Source organism: Andrena cerasifolii, chromosome 10, assembly GCF_050908995.1.
Source record: "Andrena cerasifolii isolate SP2316 chromosome 10, iyAndCera1_principal, whole genome shotgun sequence".
Lineage (NCBI taxonomy): Eukaryota > Metazoa > Arthropoda > Insecta > Hymenoptera > Andrenidae > Andrena > Andrena cerasifolii.
In genome coordinates this window covers 11,036,201-11,060,543 of record NC_135127.1, presented here as the reverse complement: position 1 = coordinate 11,060,543, position 24,343 = coordinate 11,036,201, and the positions used below count along the sequence as shown (strand labels likewise).

The window sequence follows — 24,343 nt, the reverse complement described above, 5'->3', positions numbered from 1 at the left end:
TGAGACTTTTCCTGATTACGGCATTCAGAGGAGTGGCTTGGGAATCGATATTGTTGGTGGACGTTTTATGGGGAGCTGAATAGTGGACGTTGTGGTTCTAAGGGGTAGAAGGAGAGGGGTTGGAATTTTTATTTATATTGCGTGGCAGATGGGTTTGCTGTGTTTTAGTGCTGCTAAAAGTGTAGGCCAGTGGCGCTAGCGGTAGAGCGTCGCGGACCATTTTACCCTGGCTGAGATCCAAGGGCAAACAGCTGCAGCAATGAAAGCTTCCTATTTTTACGTCACTGCGATTTCAGCGTTTTTATGGCCGATCGATCGAACTGATCGGGGCTAACTTGCTCTTGGCAAGGGATCAACGCGGCAGGGTGACGTTTTTTGGCGAACAATAGGCGACGTCGTTTTTGGGACGCTTTATCGATCGAGAATCAACGCTGTTGCATATGTTAAACACTTGCATAGTGGGAGGTACTTCGAGTGGGGCAGTAGTTGGCTGACGACAGGTGTTCGAGGCATATTTGCATGGCAGAAACATCAGTGGATTAGAGAGAGGCTTTTAAATGGGTGGGGAATTTGTGAATATGATCAGGGAAGTAGTAACGAGGCACAGAAGTGTGTTATTTGAGAAAGTTCTACCTTAATTTGCCTATTTCTGTGGTAACTGCAATGCCGCAACAAGGAACCACTAAATACATATTCTCACGAACCATTATTACCTTTTCTTGGGATATAACATCGCTACTATGAACACAATTGCGTTTAATACGAGAATCAAAATCAGCGAATGTGATAGTTCTTTGTCAAGAAGTCTTTGGGTATTAATCAACCACGAGTTTAAGCCATTCATACTCTCCCAAAGGTTAATCGAACCACCACTATCCACAAAGAACTACCCTATTCCTCGTTACACAGTTCAAAATAATTCAAAGGTCCTGTACTCTACCAACTCAACAGCTATTTTAAAAATAAAAATCTTACAGAATCCCCCCTGATACCTGGTACACCCTCGCTAGTCTGACATCCGATGAATCCTCTAATTACTTTAACCAGCGCGTATCAGCATAGCCGTAACTCGCAGCGAAGAGTCGATCTGCCTGAAGGAACACCAGAAGTCGTACCACCATCCAGTTTCCAATCACCCATCAAGCTCCAATCAAACATCCACAGATCATCATGACCAAACACAGACACACAACACAGAAAAGCACACGCACCTGCGTGTCGATCATCGCGATCGAAGGCTCGCGATGGAAGACCTCCGTGGTCGCTGAACGCTGACTAATATCGCCGAGGAAAATGGTACCTGCCAGTACACGGAAACCAGGGATCGCGTGCAATGTCAGCCGCTCACCAGGATATTCCGTGCGTCCCGTGACAATAGGGAGCCAGCGGGGAAGGCTCGACTGAAAAGACACGATCCGGCCAATGCCAGAGCAAGTCGCTGGCGGGTTCAGTCGGTGCCTGGTCTCTTGACCTGCTTGCACGACGGCCACCGAACGATTGGCATTTTTCGGCGGCACCAAACCGCCCTCCTCCCCCGAGCTCTGCGGTTAAGCAAGCCTTTACAAGTATTTTCTGGTCACTAATATGCGCGTCCTCTTCCCCGTCGCGTCTTGAAGGCCGTTACGGTCGTTTCGAGGGGACGTTTGCACCGCCCGCGGTAACGATACCTCGCCGTGGCTGATACGAGACCCGTCTCACGTTAGCGAGCGCGGAGATGACCACCCTCGATGGACCGGTGGACTTCAGGCTCGAGTACGTCGGAGGGTTCGTGCAGAAGTCGCTGAAACTAAAGCCGGAGAAATGGGGCAGGCTGCTGCTGACCGAGGAGTACAGGAACGCGGTGCTGGATTTCTTGGACAATCCAGTGCCCGCAGCGCTGTTTGTTGTACTCACGCCGAACGCGCAGTTGGTCGCCTCTTCGTCGTTCCCGATACCCTGCCAGAGGACCAAGGGTGAGTGGAAGAAGAATTGTTCAAGAGTTTTGGGCGGAACTGATTGGTTTTGAAGTTAGTTTCTTTGGTAAAGGAAGATAGGCAGATTCTGTTGATTTGAAGTCATGCGACATTTCAGGTATCTATGCGGTGAAGCTGAAGCTGATACCGCTGCCAAAGGAGAAGGAGGCGTGCTCCTCTATGCTGATCCTAGGCGATCTATCGCCCCGCGTGGTCGATCAATTCGCCACCCTGGTGGACAACGTGTTCGCCCCGCTGCTGGGCAAAGCGGAGAACCACAAGGACCTGCCTGACGTCGCGATTCAGGACATCTGTAGACACGTGCACTCTCTTCGTGGTACCTTGTACCAAGTAATACAGATTTTGTCAACGTCACTTTGGTACTTCTTCTATTCACGAACGATTCTGAATGAAGCTAAGATTCACTTTTGATTGATGAAATGTAGGTGAAAGGACAGGTGAACGGCAGGACGGTTCTCCCCATGCCAGCTGGGATGGAGAAGGTGACGGAAGTGGAGAAACTGGTTCGCACGGAGGGACCGCAATCCGTGGATCTGTATTTAAAAAGCGCTATCGAGGGCGTCGTGATCAAATGGGCCTACTTGGTGAACGACGTCGTAACACAGGAATCGAGTGCTGCTTTTGAGAATGGACAGAATCCCACCCCCGATGTCGAGCTGGAATACTGGGCCGCCAGATTAGCGAATTTGAGGTAGAACGATTACTCAGACATCTTCTGCCAAATATGTTTCTTTCGTCAACGTCAATTTCACCCTTAGATTCCTCTTAAGGGGAATCCTATTTTTGGGGCTAAAACAGCCAAATTTGAGATTTTTTTCTGAAGAAACTACCGATTCGATTCATCTGAAAATTGGATCATGTTTTTATGCATCTTTGAAGAAGTTGCAGCTCTTTTCTTATTAATTTTTAATAATAAATATAAGAGCTTAAATTGTTTTAAACGAAGGTGTTCAGAATAATGCGTTTCCTTCAGGTACATTTACGATCAGCTGCAAGAGGACCGCGTGAAGAAAATGGCGAGCATCCTGGAGAAGACGAGCAGCGCCTACTATCCCTGCTTCCGCGCCCTGTTCGACAACGTGGTGTCCTCGATGGCGGAGGCGAAGGAGATATCGCTGTATCTGTCGCCTCTGGGCAAGTGCTTCAAGGCGGTCGAGGAGGTCGACTTCGCCGAGGTCACGCCGTTAATGGCCACGCTGATACACTCGTTGGGGTTAGCCTGGTCGAAATCCACCTATTATCAGAGCTCCTCCAAGGTGATCATCATGCTGCGACAGATTTGCAACCTGTTGATACAGGAGGCGCGTCGATTCCTCGATCCGGCATCCATCTTCCAGAGCGACGTCGACGAGGCGCTGCAACGCGTGCAGATATCCCGAGGTGGGTGTCACAAACTGTCTTTTACTTATTTGTATACGATGTCAGTGGACCAGTTGGTGAGAGAGATGTATGTATCTTAGAAACAAGGTTTCGATTGTTTCACAGGAATTCTAGAAGAGTTCAAGCGCGAGTTCGAGCTGCGAAAAGACATGCCAGCGATGAAACCTCACGCGCCCCCATGGACCTTCAACTCCAGCGCCATTTTCGCCCGTTTGAACGACTTCCTGAAGCGCCTCGGGGACATAGAGTGGCTTTTCTACACCGTCATGGAGTTCTCCAAGCTGGAGAAGATCGAGATCGGCGGTATACTAGGCCGATCCCTCAGCACCAGGATCATCAACGTGTATAAAGAGTTCCAGCACCTGTTCGTGTCGTTCACGGTGCGAGCCAACGACGCCCTCGAACCCGACGACAATTCCTTCACCGCCGACTGCGCTAAGTTCAACGAGGCCATTACCGACCTGGACAGCAAGCTGGCAGCCATTCTCTGTCAGGCTTTCGACGACTGCGGGAACCTCGAGAGCGTCTTCAAGGTACTCTCTAGCCTAGCAATCCCAAGACTGTGAAACAAGAACACTCGATGCTTCGATCGAATTAAACGCGCTTGGATTATGCGTTGCAGCTGATAAACATCGCAGGATCAGTGCTCGACAGGCCAGTGATAAGGGAGCAATTCACAGACCGTTACTCGAGGATCCTGGAGCTGCTGAACGTGGAGCTGACGGTGGTGGAGGTGCTGTTCAATCGCGGCACCAGGGGCGCCCTAATTAATCTTCCTCCTCTGGCCGCGGCCTTGACATTCACCAGCATGCTGAGGCAGCGCATCGATCTGCCGGTTCAATCTTTTAGGGCCATGCAACACCCGTGAGTGCCTTTTGCAGAGGCTTCGACTGCTAACTGTGACCGTGGACTTTGCACGGTTTCAGTATAGCGAGCAGCGAAGAGGGACGGAACATAGAGAGACGATACCAGAGGCTGATCAAGATCTTCAGCGACAAGGAGGACGACCTGTTCACAGAATGGGCGCAAACAGTTCCCAATACAGTGGACGCAGGTCTGAACCGCAACATCCTAGCCCGCGGAAGGGAATCCACCTTGCTGTTGAACTTTGATCCCGAGCTTCTGGCTGTTCTGAAGGAAGTGAACTACTTGAAGCAGATGTCGCGGACGGACATCCCCGAGGAGGCTACGAAGGTGCTTCTGTTTTTAGTTTCAAGGATCAGAAGGTACTTTAATCGTAATATGTTTCTTCTCGATGGTTTAGGTGTCGGAGAACATGGAGACGTTTCGAAAGTTTCGCAGCCAGTTGGGAGCCACGGTGGACTCGTACAACAGCGTTTGCAGGTCGACCAGGCGGGTGGAGTTTCAGCTGATCGAGATGGAGATAACGAGGATCGACACCCTGGTGTCCCGGGGAGAGACGGAACTGTGCTGGAAGTCGGACGGCGTTCTGGATTACATCGAGGAGCTGGGCGAGCTGGTCGAGGGCCTCTGGAAGCGAATAAGGTCCGCGCAGGCGAACGTCGACAGGATCAAAGGCATTTTGGAGCCATGGATGAGGACTCCTCTCATTGAAAGGAAGGATCGGCGTAAGGACTCTTTGCTGTCCTTCGACGAGAGATCGGAGAAAGTGTCGAAGCGTTGCGGGGAGATTCAGAGGGCTGCTGAGCAGATTCACTCGCTGGTGGGGGAGAACAGGGTGCTTTATCGAGTCTCTGAAGAAATGGAGGAGCGATGGGAGAGATACGTGGCCTACGTCGATGGCATCGTGATGGAATCCCTTCGAAGGGCCGTGGGATGCTCGTTAGGTTAATATTTGCCACGCGTTTCAGTGATCTTTATTTATTTGAGCGTGTTTGAACGATTTGATTCTTGCGGCAGGGTACTTGGTGGAGAACATGGACTCGATTGGACAGTGCGAGCCGCTTCTGGAAGCTAAATTGGAGCTCAGAGAGCCAGATCTCTATTACGTACCTTCGTTAGAACCCGATGATCCAGACGGGCTGGAACAGTTGACACTTCTTTTATTAAATGATATCATTGGAATGGCTGCGCTGGTGAACAGGCTGAAAAAGGATTCTGTAGGGTACGCGGAGGAACTGGAAGAAGATCCAGACATAAAGGGGATGAAAAATGAGATATTATGCAACGTGGCGACTGCCGTGGAGGATGCCACGGAATTCTGCAGTAACTTCGAAGGTACCTTTCATGCTCCGTGTAAAACAATGGTGAATAAAATTGTTGGGAGAATATTTACTCTGCACCTTTGACTTATTATTGCACGAGAAACCTCTGTCCCTATTAAACCACGCACCCATTCGAAAGTAGTCACTTGCACCACGCACAGACTCGTATTTAACCCTTTCGCTACTAAGGGTGTCTATAATGGCGTTAATGACATACTAATAAAATAGCTGAAATAGCTGATAGAATATGTTAAGCGAAGTAATACCTTGAAAGAGTTATACATATTGCTCGATCGTATAAAATACTCCCACATAGCCCGTACAATTTTCGAGTAGCCATTGCTTCTTCAGCAATCTTCAGCAATCAAACTTCTACAAATCCCTACCCTCGTCGTTCTTTTATTCAGCCTCATCGAGCGTCCACATGTGGCCCCATGATCGCTCCTGATCCTCCGTCATCTTATTTTATCAGGATACGCCTATCTCTGGTTGGACGACAGAGACATGGTGATGCAACAGTTCCTCGAGTATAGCCGGCAATTGACGATGGAGGAAATGGAGATGGTGGCCGCGCAGGATCCCAAGGGGCCGGCACGGTCACCGCCGAAAATGGAGCAATTCCGCGAGCAAATCGACCTTTACGAGGGCCTCTATCTCGAGATCGAGGAAATGGAGGCGTCCAAAGTGTTTTGCGGCTGGTTCAGGGTAGACCTGAGACCCTTCAGACAGTCGGTGCTGAACATGGTCTGCAAATGGTCGAGCATGTTCAAGAGACATCTGGTCGACCGCGTTACCAGCAGCCTCTCGGATTTGGGATCGTTTATAAGGTGTTCCATTCCAGAGAACCGCTCCCTGGCGCCCGATAAAAGCTAGTTGTTCTATTAGTCGGATAGTATTCCAGTCTTAACCATAGAGAAATGACAGCTTTCACTTTCTTGGGTATTAAGCTACAAATTTGTGGCCCTCAAGGTTTTCGAACTTTCAAATGTGAATGGTACTTAAGAATCTCAACAGCGTTGATGTTAACTCTCTGAGAGCAAGGCTCGAGTCAATGTTAACTCACGTTTTCAATATTTTTAATCTATATTAAAAAACAATCTCTGGAGGTCGAAATTGATTCGAGGGTCCCCACTGACCCAGTCACTTGCGAGTTAATATAAATGCAATTAGAAGATGCCGGTAATTTTGCTAAAGCGATTAGCGTTGTGAATTTTTGGTAATGTTTATAGACATAAATTAGGGTGACATTGTTCCACACGAATATATCGGTATGCTCGATTTAACAGACGCGCAGACGAGGGCCTGCTGCAACCAATTCATCCTGGCGATTACGCAGCTCTCGTCAGCGTGATGGGGTACCTCTTGCAAGTGAAAGAACGACAGCCAAGAACAGACGAGATGTTTCAGCCTCTGGAGGAAACGATCGAGCTGCTCAAATTCTACGACCAGGACATCCCCGAGGAGGTGAACGTGCTGCTGCAAGAGCTGCCGGAGCAGTGGGCTAACACGAAGAAACTAGCGCTTATGGTGAAGCAGCAAGTGGCCCCCCTGCAGGCAGGTACGTGAAGTCGTTCTTCGAGCTTCCTTAAAATTCAATTGCCCACTTCCGCGACAGGCGAAGTGTCCAGAATAAGAGGTCGGATATCCGCATTCGACACGACCATCACCCACTACCGAGAAGCTTTTCGACGCTACAGCTTCTTCAGGTACGAGTGCCAGAACCCGTACGAGCTTTTGGACGAAGGACACAAAGAGATCCTGATGCTGGAGAGGCAGATGAAGGATATACAAGAATCTGCGTCCTTGTTCGAGGTGATGGTGCCAGAGTTCAAGGTGCTGAGGCAGTGCAGGAGAGAGCTGAGGATGCTGAAGCAGCTCTGGGATTACGTGAATATTGTTAAGAGTAGCATAGAGGGCTGGAAAACTACCCCTTGGAGGAAAGTCGACGTGGAGAACATGGACATCGAGTGCAAGAAGTTCGCGAAGGAGATTCGGGGTTGGTAATCGGGGATGTTTATCTTGGACGGTGATGCCTGGGTCCATTTTGACTCACGTTGACTTTTTCTTGGGACTCTAATTTTCTCTTCCTTTGAACGCTTCTGTAAAATAACTGTTTCGTTGGAATACTGCCATGTCACTATTTGCTACAAGTCTGAATCCAAAACGGCCCAAGCACCACCGTGTACCCAAGTAGTATAGAAGAATATGTGGTCAGACACAAGTGTATTGACACACTCCCTGGAATACCCAGCACTGGACAAAGAGATGAGGTCCTGGGACACCTTCGTGTCCCTCGAAGGAACCGTGAAGAACATGCTAACGTCCCTGAGGGCGGTTGGAGAGCTCCAGAACCCCGCCATTCGAGAAAGACACTGGAGGCAGCTGATGAACAGCACTAAGGTACCGCCAGGCTTCAAAGAACGGTGAACACGATTTAGGACTGTGAATATATCTATATAATCTCCCCCTCTGTTTGTAAAATACTGTACATTTTTTTACCCACTTTGAATACCACCGCGGAGGAGCCATTTTTGTGATACTAACGTGGCGATGAAAGCGCTAGGAAATGTTTTAAAATGTTCAAATATGTACTCACGATGAGATACTAGAATTAGTTGCACCGCTGTATATACGCTATCGGTGTTGCAGAAACTGGGCGACATGACTCCAGAAATGACCGTAAGTCCACTGTAAATACGCGCACGATAACATTTTCCTCATCAACTTTTCATTTTCAAACCCTCGACACTAGAATAGAATATGCTGTACGAGCACTTTTCCCTGGCAAGTTTCTTCGCGTCACGAATAAGTTGTTAACGAGCATGTCAGCAGAGCATGCTGCACAATTCGTACATTTAGAAGATAGAACATCATTATCTCGTTCGTTATACGCTTCGCTGTATATACCTCATTGAATAAATTGATTCCAAGCGAAACACGGTATTCATTTCACTCGCCTTGCTTCACCCTTGCGTTTCTTTCTCGATATTCATCGCTGAGCTTTGCATTACCGAAACAATTGCGAAGTGAATCAGCAGAGGTCCCTACGATTAGGTGCGATTCGTTATGGATGAATCCACCACTCTGGCGGACCTGCTCGAGCTGAGCCTCCACGAATGCGAGGAGGAGGTGAAGAATATCGTGGACAAGGCCGTAAAAGAGATGTCGATGGAGAAGTACATGCGGGAATTGAACGTCACGTGGTCCAAGATGGAGTTCGAGAAGGAAACCCACGCCAGGACTGGTGCAACCTTGATCAGAGCTAGCGAGGAATTGATCGAGACCTTGGAAGAGAACCAGGTGCTCTGTGAAACCAGTTAAATAATCTTCAAGCTCCGATGAACGCTCGAACAGGATTAAGAAGCATGCTCTCCGCTATCGCAGGTGCAACTGCAGAATCTAATCACCTCCAAGTTCATCGCGCACTTCTTGGAGGAGGTGTCCAGCTGGCAGAGGAAGCTGAGCGTCGCTGACCAAGTGACCACCGTCTGGTTCGAGGTGCAGCGAACCTGGATGCACCTCGAGAGCATTTTCACGTCCTCCGAGGATATTCGAAATCAGCTGCCAGTGGACGCCGAGAGGTTCGATCGAATCGACAAGCAGTTCAAGCAGATGACCGAGGAGATGTCCAAGACGCCCAACGTCGTCGAGGCGACAAACAAAGAGGGCCTCGTGTCTTCCCTCGATATTCTGCAAAAGGAACTAGTCCTGTGTGAGAAAGCTCTGGCTGAGTACCTGGAGACGAAGCGTCTCGCCTTCCCAAGGTTCTACTTCGTCTCGTCCAGCGATCTGTTGGACATTCTGTCGAACGGAAATCAACCCGAGGTCGTGGCCAAGCATCTGACCAAGCTGTTTGACTCTATGGCGCGTTTGAAGTTCAATGAAGTGGATGACGGCTCGCCAAGAAGTGTACTAGGTGAGATTCGTGAGGAGTAAACCTGTTTAGACTCTTTTCTTTATTTTGAATGCTGAAGAGCTTAATAGTCATTCATCATGATTCAAGGTATGTTCGCGAAGGACGGTGAGTACGTGGAATTCGCGAACTGCGAGATGAACTGCGAGGGACCAGTGGAGGCTTGGTTGAACCGTTTGCAACGAGCGATGAGGGTCACCATAAGGCACTATTTCAGCGAAGCAGTGGTGTCCTACGAGGAGAAGCCACGCGAACAATGGTTGTTCGACTACCCAGCGCAGGTGTCCCTCTGTGGCACGCAAATATGGTGGACCACGGAGGTGAACATCGCGTTCGCGAGGCTCGAGGAGGGCTACGACAACTCGCTGAAGGACTACTTGAAGAAGCAGATCTCCCAGCTGAGCACGCTGATCGCGCTGCTGATCGGCGAGCTCACGAAACAGGAGAGGCAGAACGTGATGACCATCTGCACGATCGACGTGCACTCGAGGGACGTGGTGGCCAAGCTGGTGCAGTCCAAGGTGGAGACGTCACAGGCGTTCCAGTGGCAGAGCCAACTGCGACATCGCTGGGACGAGAAGGAGAAGGATTGCTTCGCTAATATTTGCGACGCGCAGTTCAAATACTCCCATGAATACCTAGGAAATACGCCCAGGTCAGGGTCTGCGTGTGACTTATTTTTTAGCCTTGGGTTTAAGAACTTCTATCCAGATATCTTCCATCTCTTAACTACAGGAATTTTAGAAGGTGTTGTGATAAGTTGGTGGAAAGTTCAAATAGGATAATAATCACTATCAATGCAACTGTTGAGAGAACTTTTCAATCACCACTCTTCCTTCTTCCATAAAATTATCAATGTTTATCATAAATAAAAACGTCACACAGAGCTCGAGAAAGGGAGGAAGAACGAGTCACACAGCAATTTCTATTAGACACACAAAACTAAATTCGAACGTGACAATATACCTTTCCAATTCATCACTGCTTTTTTCAATTCAGGTTGGTGATAACGCCTTTGACGGACAGGTGTTACATAACCCTGACTCAATCCCTGCATCTAATTATGGGCGGTGGTCCAGCGGGGCCAGCTGGCACTGGGAAGACCGAAACCACCAAGGACCTGGGCAGAGCTCTGGGGATAATGGTGTACGTGTTCAACTGCTCCGAGCAAATGGATTACAAATCCTGTGGCAACATCTACAAAGGACTGGCCCAGACAGGTGCCTGGGGCTGCTTCGATGAGTTCAACCGAATCACCGTGGAGGTTCTGTCAGTAGTCGCCGTGCAAGTAAAGTCGATCCAGGACGCCATTAGGGATAAGAAAGAGAAATTCAACTTCATGGGAGAGATGATCAGTTTAGAACCCACGGTTGGTATATTCATCACCATGAATCCTGGTTACGCAGGGCGCACAGAGCTACCTGAGAATCTGAAGGCCCTATTCCGACCGTGCGCTATGGTGGTCCCGGATTTCGAGTTGATCTGCGAGATTATGCTCGTGGCAGAGGGCTTCCAGGACGCCAGGATCCTGGCCAGAAAGTTCATCACCCTCTACACGCTGTGCAAGGAGCTACTGTCGAAGCAGGACCACTACGACTGGGGACTTCGAGCGATAAAGTCCGTCCTCGTCGTTGCTGGAAGTCTGAAACGGGGCGATCCTGGCAGACCCGAGGAGCAAGTGCTCATGAGGGCCCTCAGGGACTTCAACATTCCCAAAGTCGTATCCGACGACCTGCCTGTCTTCATGGGTCTAATAGCTGACCTGTTTCCCGCGCTAGATGTCCCCAGGAAACGGGACGTGGAGTTTGAGAAAATGGTGAAGCAAGCAGCGGCTGACCTGATGCTTCAACCCGAGGACGGGTTCATCCTCAAGGTCGTGCAGCTAGAGGAGCTGTTGGAGGTGAGACACTCCGTGTTTATTGTAGGCACTGCTGGGTCCGGCAAGACCCAGGTCTGGAAGACTCTGTTCAGGACCTACCAGAACATGAAAAGGAAGCCTGTGTATAACGATCTGAATCCTAAAGCTGTGACCAACGACGAGTTGTTTGGAATCATCAATCCAGCGACCAGAGAGTGGAAGGACGGTTTGTTTTCCGTGATCATGAGGGAGCAAGCGAACCTGGGCGGAGAGAATCCCAAATGGATTGTTTTGGACGGCGACATAGACCCCATGTGGATCGAATCTCTGAACACTGTGATGGACGACAATAAAGTGCTGACTTTGGCTAGCAACGAGAGGATCGCGCTGACGCCTGTGATGAGACTGCTCTTCGAGATCTCGAATCTGAGGACTGCCACCCCTGCCACTGTGTCCAGGGCAGGCATCCTGTATATTAACCCTCAGGATCTGGGCTGGAATCCTTACGTCACCAGCTGGGTGGAAAGGAGGACCTCGCCAATCGAGAAGGCTAACTTGGTGATGCTGTTTGACAAGTATATTCCTCCTTGTCTGGATACCTTGAGGACCAGGTTCAAGAAGATCACGCCGATCGCCGATATGGCGCACGTCGAGATGCTCTGCCACCTACTCCACTGCCTCCTCAAGCCAGAATTAACATCCACCGACTTCCTGAAGGAGTACTACGAGCTCTACTTCGTGTTCGCTGCTGTCTGGGCGTTCGGATCCTCCATGTTCCAGGACCAGACCATCGACTATCGAGTGGAGTTCAGTAAATGGTGGACGAACGAGTTCAAGCAGGTTAGGTTCCCTTCTCAGGGCACTGTTTTCGATTATTACATCGATTCCGAGACGAAGAGCTTTGTATCATGGACGCAACGTTTGCCAAAGTTTGAGCTGGACCCGGAAATGCCTCTGCAAGCAGTTCTAGTTTATACAGCCGAGTCTATCAGGATCAAATACTTCTTGGACATGCTGATGGCAGAGAGGCACCCAGTGATGCTGGTTGGCACAGCTGGCTGTGGCAAGACTGTCCTCATGGCTGAGAAGCTTCTGCAGTTGCCAGAGAATTACGCCGTGTCCAATGTCCCCTTCAATTTCTACACCTCCTCGGAGATGCTGCAGAAGATCCTGGAGAAGTCGCTGGAGAAAAAGGCGGGGCGAAATTACGGACCCCCGGGGAACAAGACCTTGGTGTATTTCATCGACGACATGAATATGCCCGAAGTCGATGGGTATGGGACTGTTCAACCTCATACACTGATTCGCCAATACTTGGATTATGGCCACTGGTACGACAGAACAAAGCTGACCCTCAAGGACATTCACAACTGCCAGTACGTGAGCTGCATGAACCCCACAGCTGGCTCCTTCACGATCAACCCGAGGCTGCAGAGGCATTTCTCCGTGTTTGCAGTCAGCTTTCCTAATATGGATTCCTTGATGACCATCTACTCCTCCATTCTGTCGCAGCACTTGTCGAACATCGAGCACAGGTGTGTTCTGATCGTTGAATTCATAGCTCAGGTATTTTGAAATGTATTTAAATTGCTGGCTGCTTCATAGGTTTCCACTTTGCGTCACTGAGCTGTGCAACAACATCGTGCAAGCCTCTATCCAGCTGCACCATCGCTGCGCCCAAATGTTCCTCCCCACAGCCGTTAAGTTCCACTACATCTTCAATCTTCGCGACTTGTCGAACTGCTTCCAAGGGCTGCTGTTCAGTGGCAACGAGTGCCTGCAATCCCCCATAGACATCATCAGACTGTGGATCCATGAGACCCATCGCGTGTATGGAGACAAGTTGACGGATGAGAAGGACATAGAGAGCTTCTCTAAGTTGCAGTTGGATATCCTGAAGAAGAACGTGGAAGAGGTTGACGAGAGTGCTGTGCTGGAGAAGCCCAACATCTACTGCCACTTTGCGGGTAAGTGGTGTCGAACTGAGGGAGCTGGTCTCGATAGTAGTCAGCTTCTTGGAACGTGTGACGAGCATATAGTGAGGTTTAAAAAAAAAGAGGATTACGTTTGCGAAACTTAGTGACCATAGCAATAGGGAGTAGTAGTTCTACCTTATCCTCCCACCATATTTAAATACCTGTAGGCATGGCAAAGTGCTTAACGATGCCACAAAGTGGTATTCCAAAGTAACAACTACTGTATAAAACTAAAACTCATTAGGCGGCGTTGGGGAACCAAAGTACATGCCCGTGAAAGATTGGGCGACGTTGCACCGACTGTTATCAGAGGCAATGGTCAGCTACAACGACCTGGTGGCCGCCATGAACCTGGTTTTATTCGAGGACGCCATGATGCACGTGTGTCGCATAAACAGAATCCTAGAATCGCCCAGAGGCAGCGCGCTGCTGGTAGGCGTGGGTGGTTCTGGCAAGCAAAGCCTGTCACGGCTGGCTGCGTTCATAAGTTCCCTGGAGGTGTTCCAAATCCAGCTGAAGAAGGGCTACGGGATCACGGATCTCAAGCTGGAGTTAGCTGTTTTATACACGAAGTCGGGCATGAAGAACTTGGGGCTCGTATTTCTGATGACGGACGCGCAGGTGCCGAATGAACAGTTCCTCGTGCTGATCAACGATATGCTCGCTTCTGGCGAGGTACCAGACCTGTTCGCCGAGGACGAGGTGGAGAATATAATAGCAGGTCAATAGATTTAGAGCTGCGCTGAATAAGAATCCACAGAGAGTAGAATTAACAATTTTAGTGGCGTTTTCACGTTAATATTTTTTTAGAAAATATCGAAAGTATTATGATCGAATTTGAAAATTTGTTCAGTAGGGAATAGTTCGGAAAAGTCTGACCAATTTTTCAAATTTTGCGCTACTCGGAATGTTAACAGCATTCCAGGCTAATCTCTAAAATTAATATTATAAACTTTATATTACTTCACGTTACTTTTTCAAAAAGTGGACTACGAATGTGGGTATTCAAAAAGTTAAGGCATGCATCAGATTCAGAGGCATTGTCCCATGGTACTCTTAATTTCAAGCCCTGTAGGTACAGCCAATTAGCAACGTAAAGAACTAAACCGACGTTCGCAGGGGTTCGAAACGAGGTGAAGGGTGCAGGCATGCTGGACACCCGCGAGAACTGCTGGAAATTCTTCATCGACCGCGTACGCAGGCAGCTACGAATAGTCCTCTGCTTCTCCCCCGTCGGCTCGACCTTAAGGGTGCGCTCGAGGAAGTTCCCGGCCATAATAAATTGCACGGCGATAAACTGGTTCCACGAATGGCCGCAGGAAGCTTTGATGTCAGTGTCGAAGAGGTTCCTGCAGGAGCTAGACGAGCTTCCAGAAAGTTACAGGTAGAGATTCGACGGCCGTGTCAACATCGATTCCCATGCCCAACTAACGAATCGACGCTCCAAATACAGAGATTCAGCCGCGAAATTCATGGCCCACGCTCACACGAGCGTCAACGCGGCCAGCCGGCATTATTTGGCAAACGAGCGTCGCTACAACTACACGACCCCGAAATCCTTCCTCGAGCAGATCAGTCTGTACACTAGGCTGCTGAAAACGAAGGCCAAGGAGCTACGAGCCCGAGTTGCCAGGCTGGAGAACGGTTTGGAGAAGCTGCGATCGACAGCAGTGCAAGTGGATAAGTTGAAAGAGAAGCTGGCTGATCAAGAAGTGGAGTTGCAGCAGAAGAACGAGGCGGCTGATACACTGATCGCCATTGTCGGCGTTGAAACGGATAAAGTGCAGAAGGAGAAGGCCATAGGTAAAGCAGGACGATAAAGTGTAGGCGTTGAGGTAAATGTCTTTTGTTTCTCGCAGCCGATGAAGAGGAATCCAAAGTCGCCATAATAGCGGAGGAGGTGTTGAAAAAGCAGAAGGACTGCGAGGTAGATCTAATGAAGGCAGAGCCAGCGCTGCTGGCTGCTCAGGAAGCTTTGAACACACTGAACAAAGCGAATCTCACCGAGCTGAAGTCATTTGGTTCGCCTCCTGGGGCTGTGACGAATGTAACAGCGGCTGTGATGGTCCTTCTGGCTCCGTCTGGCAAGGTACCCAAGGATAGAAGCTGGAAGGCTGCCAAGGTACGACCAGGGTCATTGATAATGTAAATGGTCCACATTATTGGACGTATAATTAATTGTAAGAAGAAGATGGAAAAATGAACACCCGTACAGATCATTGGTTTCACAGATCACGATGGCGAAGGTGGACGCGTTCCTCGACGCCCTAATCAATTACGACAAGGAGAACATCCACCCAGAAGTGATCAAGGCGATACAACCATACCTCAAGGACTCCGAGTTCGAACCGGAGTTCGTGAGATCGAAGTCAGCCGCGGCTGCAGGCCTCTGCGCCTGGGTCATCAACATCATCAAGTTCTACGAGGTGTTCTGCGACGTGGAGCCGAAGAGGAAGGCTCTAGCAGCAGCGAACGCTGAACTGGCCGCTGCTCAAGACAAGCTCGGCGTGATCAAGCGCAAAGTTGTTGTACGTAGACACTAATGAATGAGTGAAGGGTGGCTTTGGGTGAGTTTAAATTGAGCGCTGTTTTGGAGACAGTCGTTGGAGGAGCAATTAGCGAAATTGACGGCTGACTTCGAGCTGGCGACGACAGAGAAGCTCAAGTGCCAGCAGGAGGCGGACGCGACGAATGCTACAATTGCACTTGCCAACAGGCTGGTCGGGGGGTTGGCGTCGGAGAACGTGCGATGGGCAGATTCGGTGGCCAAGTAAGTCACACTTGTGACTTTAAAGGATTTGTTCCAAGTCATTCTCTGATTAACATTTACATTTTGATGATGTGCAAAGAAATTTTAAAAATTAGGTTGAATAATACAGATTGTGCGTCTGACTATCACTGGTTACTTCTACTTGCCTAATCTATACAGTCTCTCAAGATCTTTTAATTACTTTGGATAATCTGTAAAGGCTCAACTTTCGCCACGTATCAACTATTCTTAAGGATTCCTTAGAATAACGAAAGCATCGTTCAAGTTTCATGCAACAATCGTCCACGTTGCCCGGCGACGTGCTCCTGGTGACAGCCTTCATCTCCTACGTCGGCTGCTTCACCAAGCAGTTCCGTCAGGATCTGCAGCACAAGCAATGGCTGCCATTTTTGCGAGGCATCGAGCCGACGGTTCCAATCACAGAGGGGCTGGACCCTCTGTCGCTTCTGACGAACGACACTCAGATAGCCAAATGGAATAATGAAGGCCTGCCGAACGATAGAATGTCGACGGAGAACGCCACGATTCTCACGAACTCGGATCGTTGGCCCCTAATGATCGATCCTCAAGTACGTAGGCTCACGGTGAACACGTTCGACAACGCTTAAATGTTAATCGCCGCTCGTCCCCAGCTCCAGGGAATCAAGTGGATCAAGCAGAAGTACGGGGAAGAACTGAGGGTCATTAGGCTAGGGCAGAAGGGTTACTTGGACGTCATCGAGCAGTCGCTGGCAACCGGGGCCACCGTTCTCGTGGAGAACATCGGTGAAACGGTGGACCCGGTGCTGGACCCTCTCCTAGGCAGGAACTTGATTAAGAAGGGTCGCGCGATTAAGATCGGCGACAAGGAGGTCGAGTACAATCCGCTGTTCAGGTTACTATTGCACACGAAGCTAGCTAATCCCCATTACAAGCCCGAGATGCAGGCCCAAACTACCCTAATTAATTTCACGGTAACGAGGGACGGCCTGGAGGATCAATTGCTCGCGGAGGTTGTAAAAGCCGAGCGGCCTGATCTCGAGGAGCTGAAGGCTGAGCTTACCCGACAGCAGAACGATTTCAAGATTACGCTGAATAGCTTGGAGGACTCCCTCCTGTCGAGGTACGCCGCACCCTCTGACATTTTCCATTTCCACTTCCTTCCGCTTGTATCGAATCCGCATCTGCCGCGCCACTCCGACAATATATATCTCACCCTTGTCGATGAAGAAAAGCGAACGACGACATAACGATTCCGCGCGCAGATTGTCGTCGGCGGGCAGCAACGTGCTCGAGGACACGTCGCTGGTCGAGAACCTGGAGACGACCAAGAGGACGGCGGCGGAAATCGAATCGAAGGTCACGGAGGCGCGAGGCACCAGCCGCGAGATCGACGCGGCGAGGGAACTGTATCGACCGGCGGCGGCCAGGGCCTCTCTGCTCTACTTCATCTTGAACGACCTGAACACCATCAATCCGATCTATCAATTTTCGCTGAAAGCTTTCAGCGTGGTGTTTCAGAACGCCATCTCGAAGGCGGACCCGGCGCAGGACGTTTCCGTGCGAGTGAGGAACCTGATCGAATGCATCACCTACTCCGTGTTCATGTACACGACCAGGGGGCTGTTCGAGTGCGACAAGCTCATCTTCGCGTCGCAGATGGCGTTCCAGATTCTGTTAGCAAGGAACGAGGTGACCACCGGCGAGCTCGACTTCTTTCTACGCTTCCCCGTAACGCCCCACGTCACCTCGCCCGTCGACTTCCTCACCAACACCAGTTGGGGCGGAATAAGGAGCCTCGCCAGCCGAGAGGAGTTTCGGTCAGCCACTGAAATATCCTTTATTTAATCTTGGTGGACTCGCGTGCTTCCTTTCTGTAATTTCTTTGACGCCTAGTTTTATAACAAAATTCTGTGTACGAGGCAAGTCCAGTTAGAACTCTTTCGGAGCTTATAAAAGTACCGAACAATGCGCTATGCATGTTAAGTAGAATTTTAAAAATCCCATTTCACCCTTCCCGGGAAAACTATGGTGTTTTCGGTGCACAGCAATCTGGACAGGGACATCGAGACTTCCGCGAAGCGGTGGAAGAAGCTGGTGGAATGCGAGTGCCCCGAGCGAGAGAAATTCCCGCAGGAGTGGAAGAACAAGACAACGATACAGCGGCTGTGCATGCTCAGAGCCCTGCGACCCGACAGGATGACCTACGCAATCGCTGCATTTATCGAGGAGAAGCTGGGCCCCAGATACATCGAGGGTAGAACGGTGGAGTTCGCCAAGTCCTTCGAGGAGACCAGCCCCTCCACTCCAATCTTCTTCATCCTTTCGCCCGGGGTGAATCCTCTCAAGGTACATAAAACGAAAACGAGATCTGCTTGCGCGCAACGTATCTGATGCCCCCCGTCGAATCAGGACGTGGAGGACTTGGGTCGTCGTTTGGGATACACCCTGGACAACCAGAATTTCCACAACGTCTCCCTGGGTCAGGGTCAAGAGACGGTCGCGGAGCAGGCGATGGACGTGGCGGCGAGGAATGGCCACTGGGTGGTCCTGCAGAACATTCATCTGGTGAAGAAGTGGCTGCCGCTGCTGGAGAAGAAGCTGGAGATCGCAGCGGACGGCTCCCATTCGGATTACAGGGTGTTCATGAGCGCGGAGCCAGCCAGCACGCCCGCGGGGCACATCATCCCCCAAGTAAAAACTTCGGTCTCTCGTAACTTCGGACCCTTTTAAGGCGACAGGCGAGATTGAAAGCGGGCACAAATTAGGGCATACTGGAGTCGTCCATTAAGATCACGAACGAGCCGCCCACGGGGATGCAGGCGAACCTGCACAAGGCGCTGGACAATTTCAGCCAGGAGACGCTGGAGATGTGCAGCAAGGAGGCGGAGTTCAAGGCGATCCTCTTCTCGCTCTGCTACTTCCACGCGGTGGTCGCCGAACGGCGGAAATTCGGCCCGCAGGGGTGGAATAAAATCTACCCCTTCAACGTCGGGGACTTGCACATCAGCGTGAGCGTGCTGTACAATTACTTGGAAGCGACGTCCAAGGTGCCATGGGAGGACTTGAGGTTCGCCTTCACGTTCTTAAAGCTTTTCAGGGCTGCTTTTAAACGGGAGTGACCAATGCAGGTACTTGTTCGGGGAAATTATGTACGGGGGACATATAACTGACGACTGGGACAGGAGACTCTGTGTTTCGTACCTCGAAGAGCTGATGCAGTCTGATTTGGTTGACGGTGAACTACAGTTAGCACCAGGTAGAGTGCATTCCTGTTTCTATTATAGAATGATCTTGTCGAGTTCTACTTCCTTCTTCCCTACGGTTTCACTTTTCCCTAATTTGTCCATTTTACCTTGGGAGCTATACCTCGTCCTCCTTTCTCCAAACATAAATAACGGAATCTTATTTCAGGCTTCCCAGCGCCACCCAACACAGATCTAGCAGGCTACCACGCCTACATCGACGAGGCGATGCCACCAGAGTCACCCTACCTCTACGGTCTGCACCCCAACGCGGAGATCGGTTTTCTAACGATGACAGCTGAGAATCTGTTCAAGACCGTGTTCGAGATGCAGCCGAGGGATGCAGCCAGCTCTGGCGGGCAAACAGTGACCAGGGAGGACAAAGTGAGGATTTAATTCACCGGCAGCGATATCACGTTCTATCGCCTCTTATTTCAAGGTGAAGCACATACTGGACGAAATCATGGAGAAGTTGCCCGACGAGTTCAACATGGTCGAGATAATGGGCAAAGTGGAGGAGAGAACGCCGTACGTGATCGTTGCGTTCCAAGAATGCGAGCGAATGAATTATTTGACCACGGAGATCAAGCGATCCCTGCGAGAGCTAGACTTAGGCCTCAAGGGCGAGCTGACCATCACGTCGGACATGGAGGACTTGGAGAACGCGTTGTTCCTCGACCAAGTGCCACCGGTCTGGGCCCAAAGAGCTTATCCTTCGTTACTAGGCCTGGCTGCGTGGTTCGTCGACCTGTTACTACGCATCAGGGAACTGGAGACCTGGTCCACTGACTTTGTTGTAAGCGTATCAGTATTTATGCACCAGTAAACTGGAAGAACTCACGGGGATCTTGTTTCAGCTACCACCTTCTGTGTGGTTGGCTGGGTTCTTCAATCCTCAGTCTCTGCTGACAGCTATCATGCAGTCCACTGCGAGGAGGCAGGAGCTGCCTCTTGACAAAATGTGCTTGCAGTGCGACGTGACGAAGAAGAACAAAGAAGAGTTCACGTACGTAATGTAGAATTACGTTTCACGTAATATCGAATACGATTTGATCTGCGTTTTCTTTTTGGTGATAGTTCTGCGCCCAGAGACGGCGCGTACATCCACGGGATCTTCATGGAAGGCGCGCGATGGGACGTTCAAACGGGCATCATAGTCGACTCGAAGCCCAAGGAGCTCTTCCCAGGGGTGCCTGTGATCAACGTGCGCGCAATCACACAGGATAAGCAGGATTTAAGGAACATGTACGAGTGTCCTGTTTATAAGACGCGGACACGAGGGCCCACCTACGTGTGGACTTTTAATCTGAAGACCAAGGAGAAGCCTGCCAAGTGGACCTTGGCTGGCGTTGCGCTGTTGCTTCAAACATAAACGATTCGTAAAATCGCGAGTTTAATTGTACCTGACGTACTGTATAGACTAGTCAATAAAACGGTGGAATATCTCTGAGGGTATTATTAAGGGGAGAAGCCCGTATAAACGGCTAATTTTTGTATCAATTTTTTGAAATTTTTTGCGAAGATATCAATGCACTAAACCTTTCGTAACTTTAAGGGTACTTCATTTAACATTATAACAAGTAAAAAAAATTATATCAGTAAAATTATAATAAATACAAAAGAAATAGAGCAGTGACTGAAATAGTTTTTTTTTAGATGCAAAACGGCGCCGGTTGTAGCTTCTCTGAATATATTCGACTGGATCCACCGTTCACTTTTCCCTTTAATCACATTTCAGTATACGATGCTTAACGCGTCTCCTAAAAATGAAGCACAGCTCCCATTTGCACAAAGGCTCCAATATAGGGCCAGTAATTGCGGCGAAGGAAGGAAAGAATAATTCGAGCGTAAATCCCAAAGGACCCATCTAACGGAGGATATCACGAGGTCGACTAATCGACCGAGAGTTAATAAACCGTGAGACAGAAGAAAACCGACGAGCGGTCTCCGAGGAGGCTGCCCGCCCCCCTGCGAGGGACAGGGGATGCTCCGAGGGCGGAGAGGCAAAGGAAGAAATTATCTGTCATTCTTCGAAACAAAACCCTCTTCGATGGTCGTGGGATCGATACTCGCGGGCCGAGACAAACAAGGATCGGTCGGGCGCGCCAGTCAATTTGACACGGGGTCCTCGAGACGGAGGTCAAGAGGAACGGAAGAGAGAGAAAGAGAGAGAGAGAAGAGGGGCGCAAGGTGAAAAGACGGGAGGACACAGGGATCTGCCCCGCCTCGGGGACATAAAAGCTTTCAGATTGCGGCACGGGATCAAAATTGTATCGTGTTAGCGAAAGAAATTAGATTTCCTTTGCAGCGACGGGAACGTCGAAACGCGCAACACCGTGCTCCGAGAACGATCTTTCCCAGCAGAATGGAATCCCATCAAATATGCAGAGGTTATTAGCTCTGGAAGGAAGCGAGGAAAAATGTTTGCCCTACGGTTCCCCTTGCCGGGCCCTTCCTTGAGGATTTTATCCAGAAGCCCCTCCGTTCGACAACCGCCCGTGTTTCCTTCCGCCCCTTCAACGCCCAGGGACGATAAACTCGCGTTGATCAACCTGTTAACTAATGCAGCCGATGCTTCCCCGAGCCTTCGAGCGTCTCGTTGTAGAAAAGTTACAAAATGGACTTGTCTCGGGCGCATTGGAGATTCGCGATGCTCTTCCGGAGTCTGACATGTGGCTAATCACGGCGCTTTAATTACCGGTTGAGTGCCTCGAAAGGAAAAGTCCCCACAGTGATGAATGTGCTTGAGAAGTTTAGTAGCAGAGGGTTAATAGAAGAGCTGCTTATCTAAAGAACCCATCTCCCCAGAAATCCAGCGTTCGAGAAACGGCAGCGCTGGAGCCGGTCCCAAATTTCGGGGCTTTTCACCTCGACGCTGTTATAAGAGTTTGATTAGCCCGGGCACAAAGAAAGCGACGACGGTCTAGTGGAGCCGGTGCGCTGTGCACAAAGTCAACTCATGAATCCCGTCGAATCAAAGGGGGCGAGAGAGAGAGAGAGAGAGAGAGAAAAAAAGCGTCCCTCGGATGGTGGCTGGTGATTGGCTGGCAAACACCCTCTCCGTGATTCGCGCCCGATCGATTGGACCCTCGTGCACCAGCTTCAATCACGGTTTTCATTAAGCCTCGCTGGACAACGGAGGGCAAGAAGAGCGGCGGTATCGAATGGCCGGCGTTCTCCGCGTCAGCCAGCGCCGGTGGAAGCTGTTGCTTTCGCTCCTGACATCGCCTTGCGAGCGATGCCTCGATGGCTAATTGGACGTCGTCCACTCGTTACGCGATATGGGGCGAGATTGAACGAGTTCCTTCATCGAACGCGGCAACGGGAGATCTTGGGGCGGGAAGGCGTAGAGGAAACGAGGAAAGTTTTCTACTATCGCCCCACTGCGCGCAGCCCAAAATTGGATTGCCGGGTGGTTTCGGGCGAGAATCAAGGGACATGATTTATAAATTTCTGTATTCCACCGTGGAGGTAGGAAGCTGGGAAACGTAAAGTAGTATAGGATGATTAGAGAAATTGGATGGTACTGGAGTCTCATAGAAATGCAGCGAAGGTTGAATTTAAAACGCAAGACGACGAGTTAACGAGCTGCTTTAATATAAAGGCACATGTTGCACGATAATACGACGCGTGATTGCTCGTCGCAGTGTATTTCCAGGGCTGCGTGGTATAACGAGCGATCGATAGAGGATATTATGAGGCCGCTGGAGTCGAGAGACTCTCAAGTAGCGGGAGTGGCTCTTTGACAAAAGAATTCTTAGCGACGAGTAATCTTCCCCCTCGAAATGCTAATTTGAAAGGCGTCCCCTCCCGACTTCTTCGACCGCGCTCGTGCAGGTTCAGTTTAATTCAACGGCATTCCCTGCGAGCAGATTCCGTGCATCGGCTCGAGGAATCACCGATCGCGGCACACGTGCTCGTGTGTCTGCATCTGCTTCAGACGCGATCGTTAATGGAGGCTCGTTAGCGTGACAAATCGCTTGTCAAAAGGACATGTCACCCGTCGCTCGTATGGTTGTTCCTCTGAGGGTATTCGATGATTTGATAGATCGCAGATCAATCGGCCGAGGAGCCAACCGCCAAGCAAATTTAATAAACGGGACCTGGCGGCAGGCTGAGAGTGCAGCGTCTTTCGAGTACATATTGGTAGAATAAGGGCAACGCAGGTAATAAGAGAAACAGATGAACTGAGCACTTTAACCGAGGTTATTCTCAGAAATGGTGCAGAAATGGTAATATCAACTCAAAAATGAAATGACCAAGAAATGGTAATATCAACTCAACAATGAAATGACCAAGAAATGGTAATATCAACTCAACAATGAAATCAAGTTCCTAGACTAAGAATTACAAGTCATTGAATTTCTTTCAATATCAATAAAAGAAATGGATTAAAAAAACTAGTACACTCAAGAAGAATATAATATTTACGCCCTTTCTTTAACCCTCGGTTGTCGCACCTATTTTTTCGAACGTAGTTGTCACATTGGGCCGATTCGACCCAAGCCAATTATTATCAATCAGCTGCTGTTTAAAAACTATCTATTAAATTAGATCGCGAAATTTTTTAGACAAAGTTTGAACATTGTAGAATATATATTCATCGTTGAAAACTGCCAATTAAAGTATCATGATGTTTAATCGATAGTACCATTTTCAATGGTGCCTCAAAGATATTCTACCTCGAAGTCAAACTTTGACCCAGCGTGACAACCGATTTTATCTTAAGCATCCATAATTTTTCATTGACAAGGTTCGGCGTACACAGTCCCGGCATCGCAGTAAAGTACGATCAGTAGTTTGCCGAAGACAACGACGTCGCTCAGAGACGTGCCGCGAAGAATCATCCAGAGGGTAATTCCTGCCCCCGGGAAATCGTTAAAAATCAGGCTCGTAAGTACGCAGCCGGGAGGAAGAGTTAACGACGCCTCTGTGTCGCCCTAAAAGCCGGAGGAGGGATCCATTTTTCATCGAGCGTCAGCGCGGGCTCAGCCAGCCGCTCCTTTCTGCAGGTTAATCATTTTTAAAGGGCCGACCGCAGGTGTCCCTGCGCCACGCTCCCC

The 24,343-nt window shown here is 49.8% G+C and overlaps 1 protein-coding gene and 1 long non-coding RNA gene across 2 annotated transcripts in view; one reads left to right on the top strand and one right to left on the bottom strand.

Moving 5' to 3' along the window:
* The window catches only part of LOC143374231 (uncharacterized), a 77,979-nt gene that overhangs the window by 26,035 nt on the left and 27,601 nt on the right, over nt 1–24,343 (bottom strand). The gene's annotated exons all lie outside the window — the stretch shown is intronic.
* Nucleotides 1,683–20,725, top strand: Dhc93ab (Dynein heavy chain at 93AB). The gene is made up of 37 exons (XM_076822178.1): nt 1,683–1,952; nt 2,071–2,303; nt 2,399–2,664; nt 2,947–3,163; nt 3,251–3,353; nt 3,459–3,886; nt 3,976–4,217; nt 4,280–4,547; nt 4,618–5,161; nt 5,235–5,552; nt 6,012–6,366; nt 6,826–7,097; nt 7,155–7,535; nt 7,791–7,939; nt 8,189–8,218; nt 8,594–8,839; nt 8,924–9,455; nt 9,543–10,107; nt 10,452–12,845; nt 12,916–13,277; nt 13,531–14,007; nt 14,406–14,670; nt 14,740–15,089; nt 15,146–15,408; nt 15,518–15,814; nt 15,887–16,056; nt 16,322–16,625; nt 16,689–17,158; nt 17,301–17,855; nt 18,084–18,384; nt 18,448–18,729; nt 18,804–19,105; nt 19,167–19,294; nt 19,450–19,664; nt 19,720–20,076; nt 20,138–20,286; nt 20,358–20,725. Exons 1-37 carry the CDS (start codon nt 1,715–1,717, stop codon nt 20,650–20,652), a joined length of 13,323 nt encoding a protein of 4,440 aa, XP_076678293.1. The 5' UTR covers nt 1,683–1,714; the 3' UTR covers nt 20,653–20,725.

Bases quoted from the DNA above. Each gene is read 5' to 3' on its own strand.
- Dhc93ab (XM_076822178.1), top strand. From the start codon at position 1,715: ATGACCACCCTCGATGGACCGGTGGACTTCAGGCTCGAGTACGTCGGA. The intron at 4,218-4,279 runs GTGAGTGCCTTT...GCACGGTTTCAG, and splicing joins TTTAGGGCCATGCAACACCC to TATAGCGAGCAGCGAAGAGG. The intron at 13,278-13,530 runs GTAAGTGGTGTC...AAAACTCATTAG, and splicing joins CATCTACTGCCACTTTGCGG to GCGGCGTTGGGGAACCAAAG.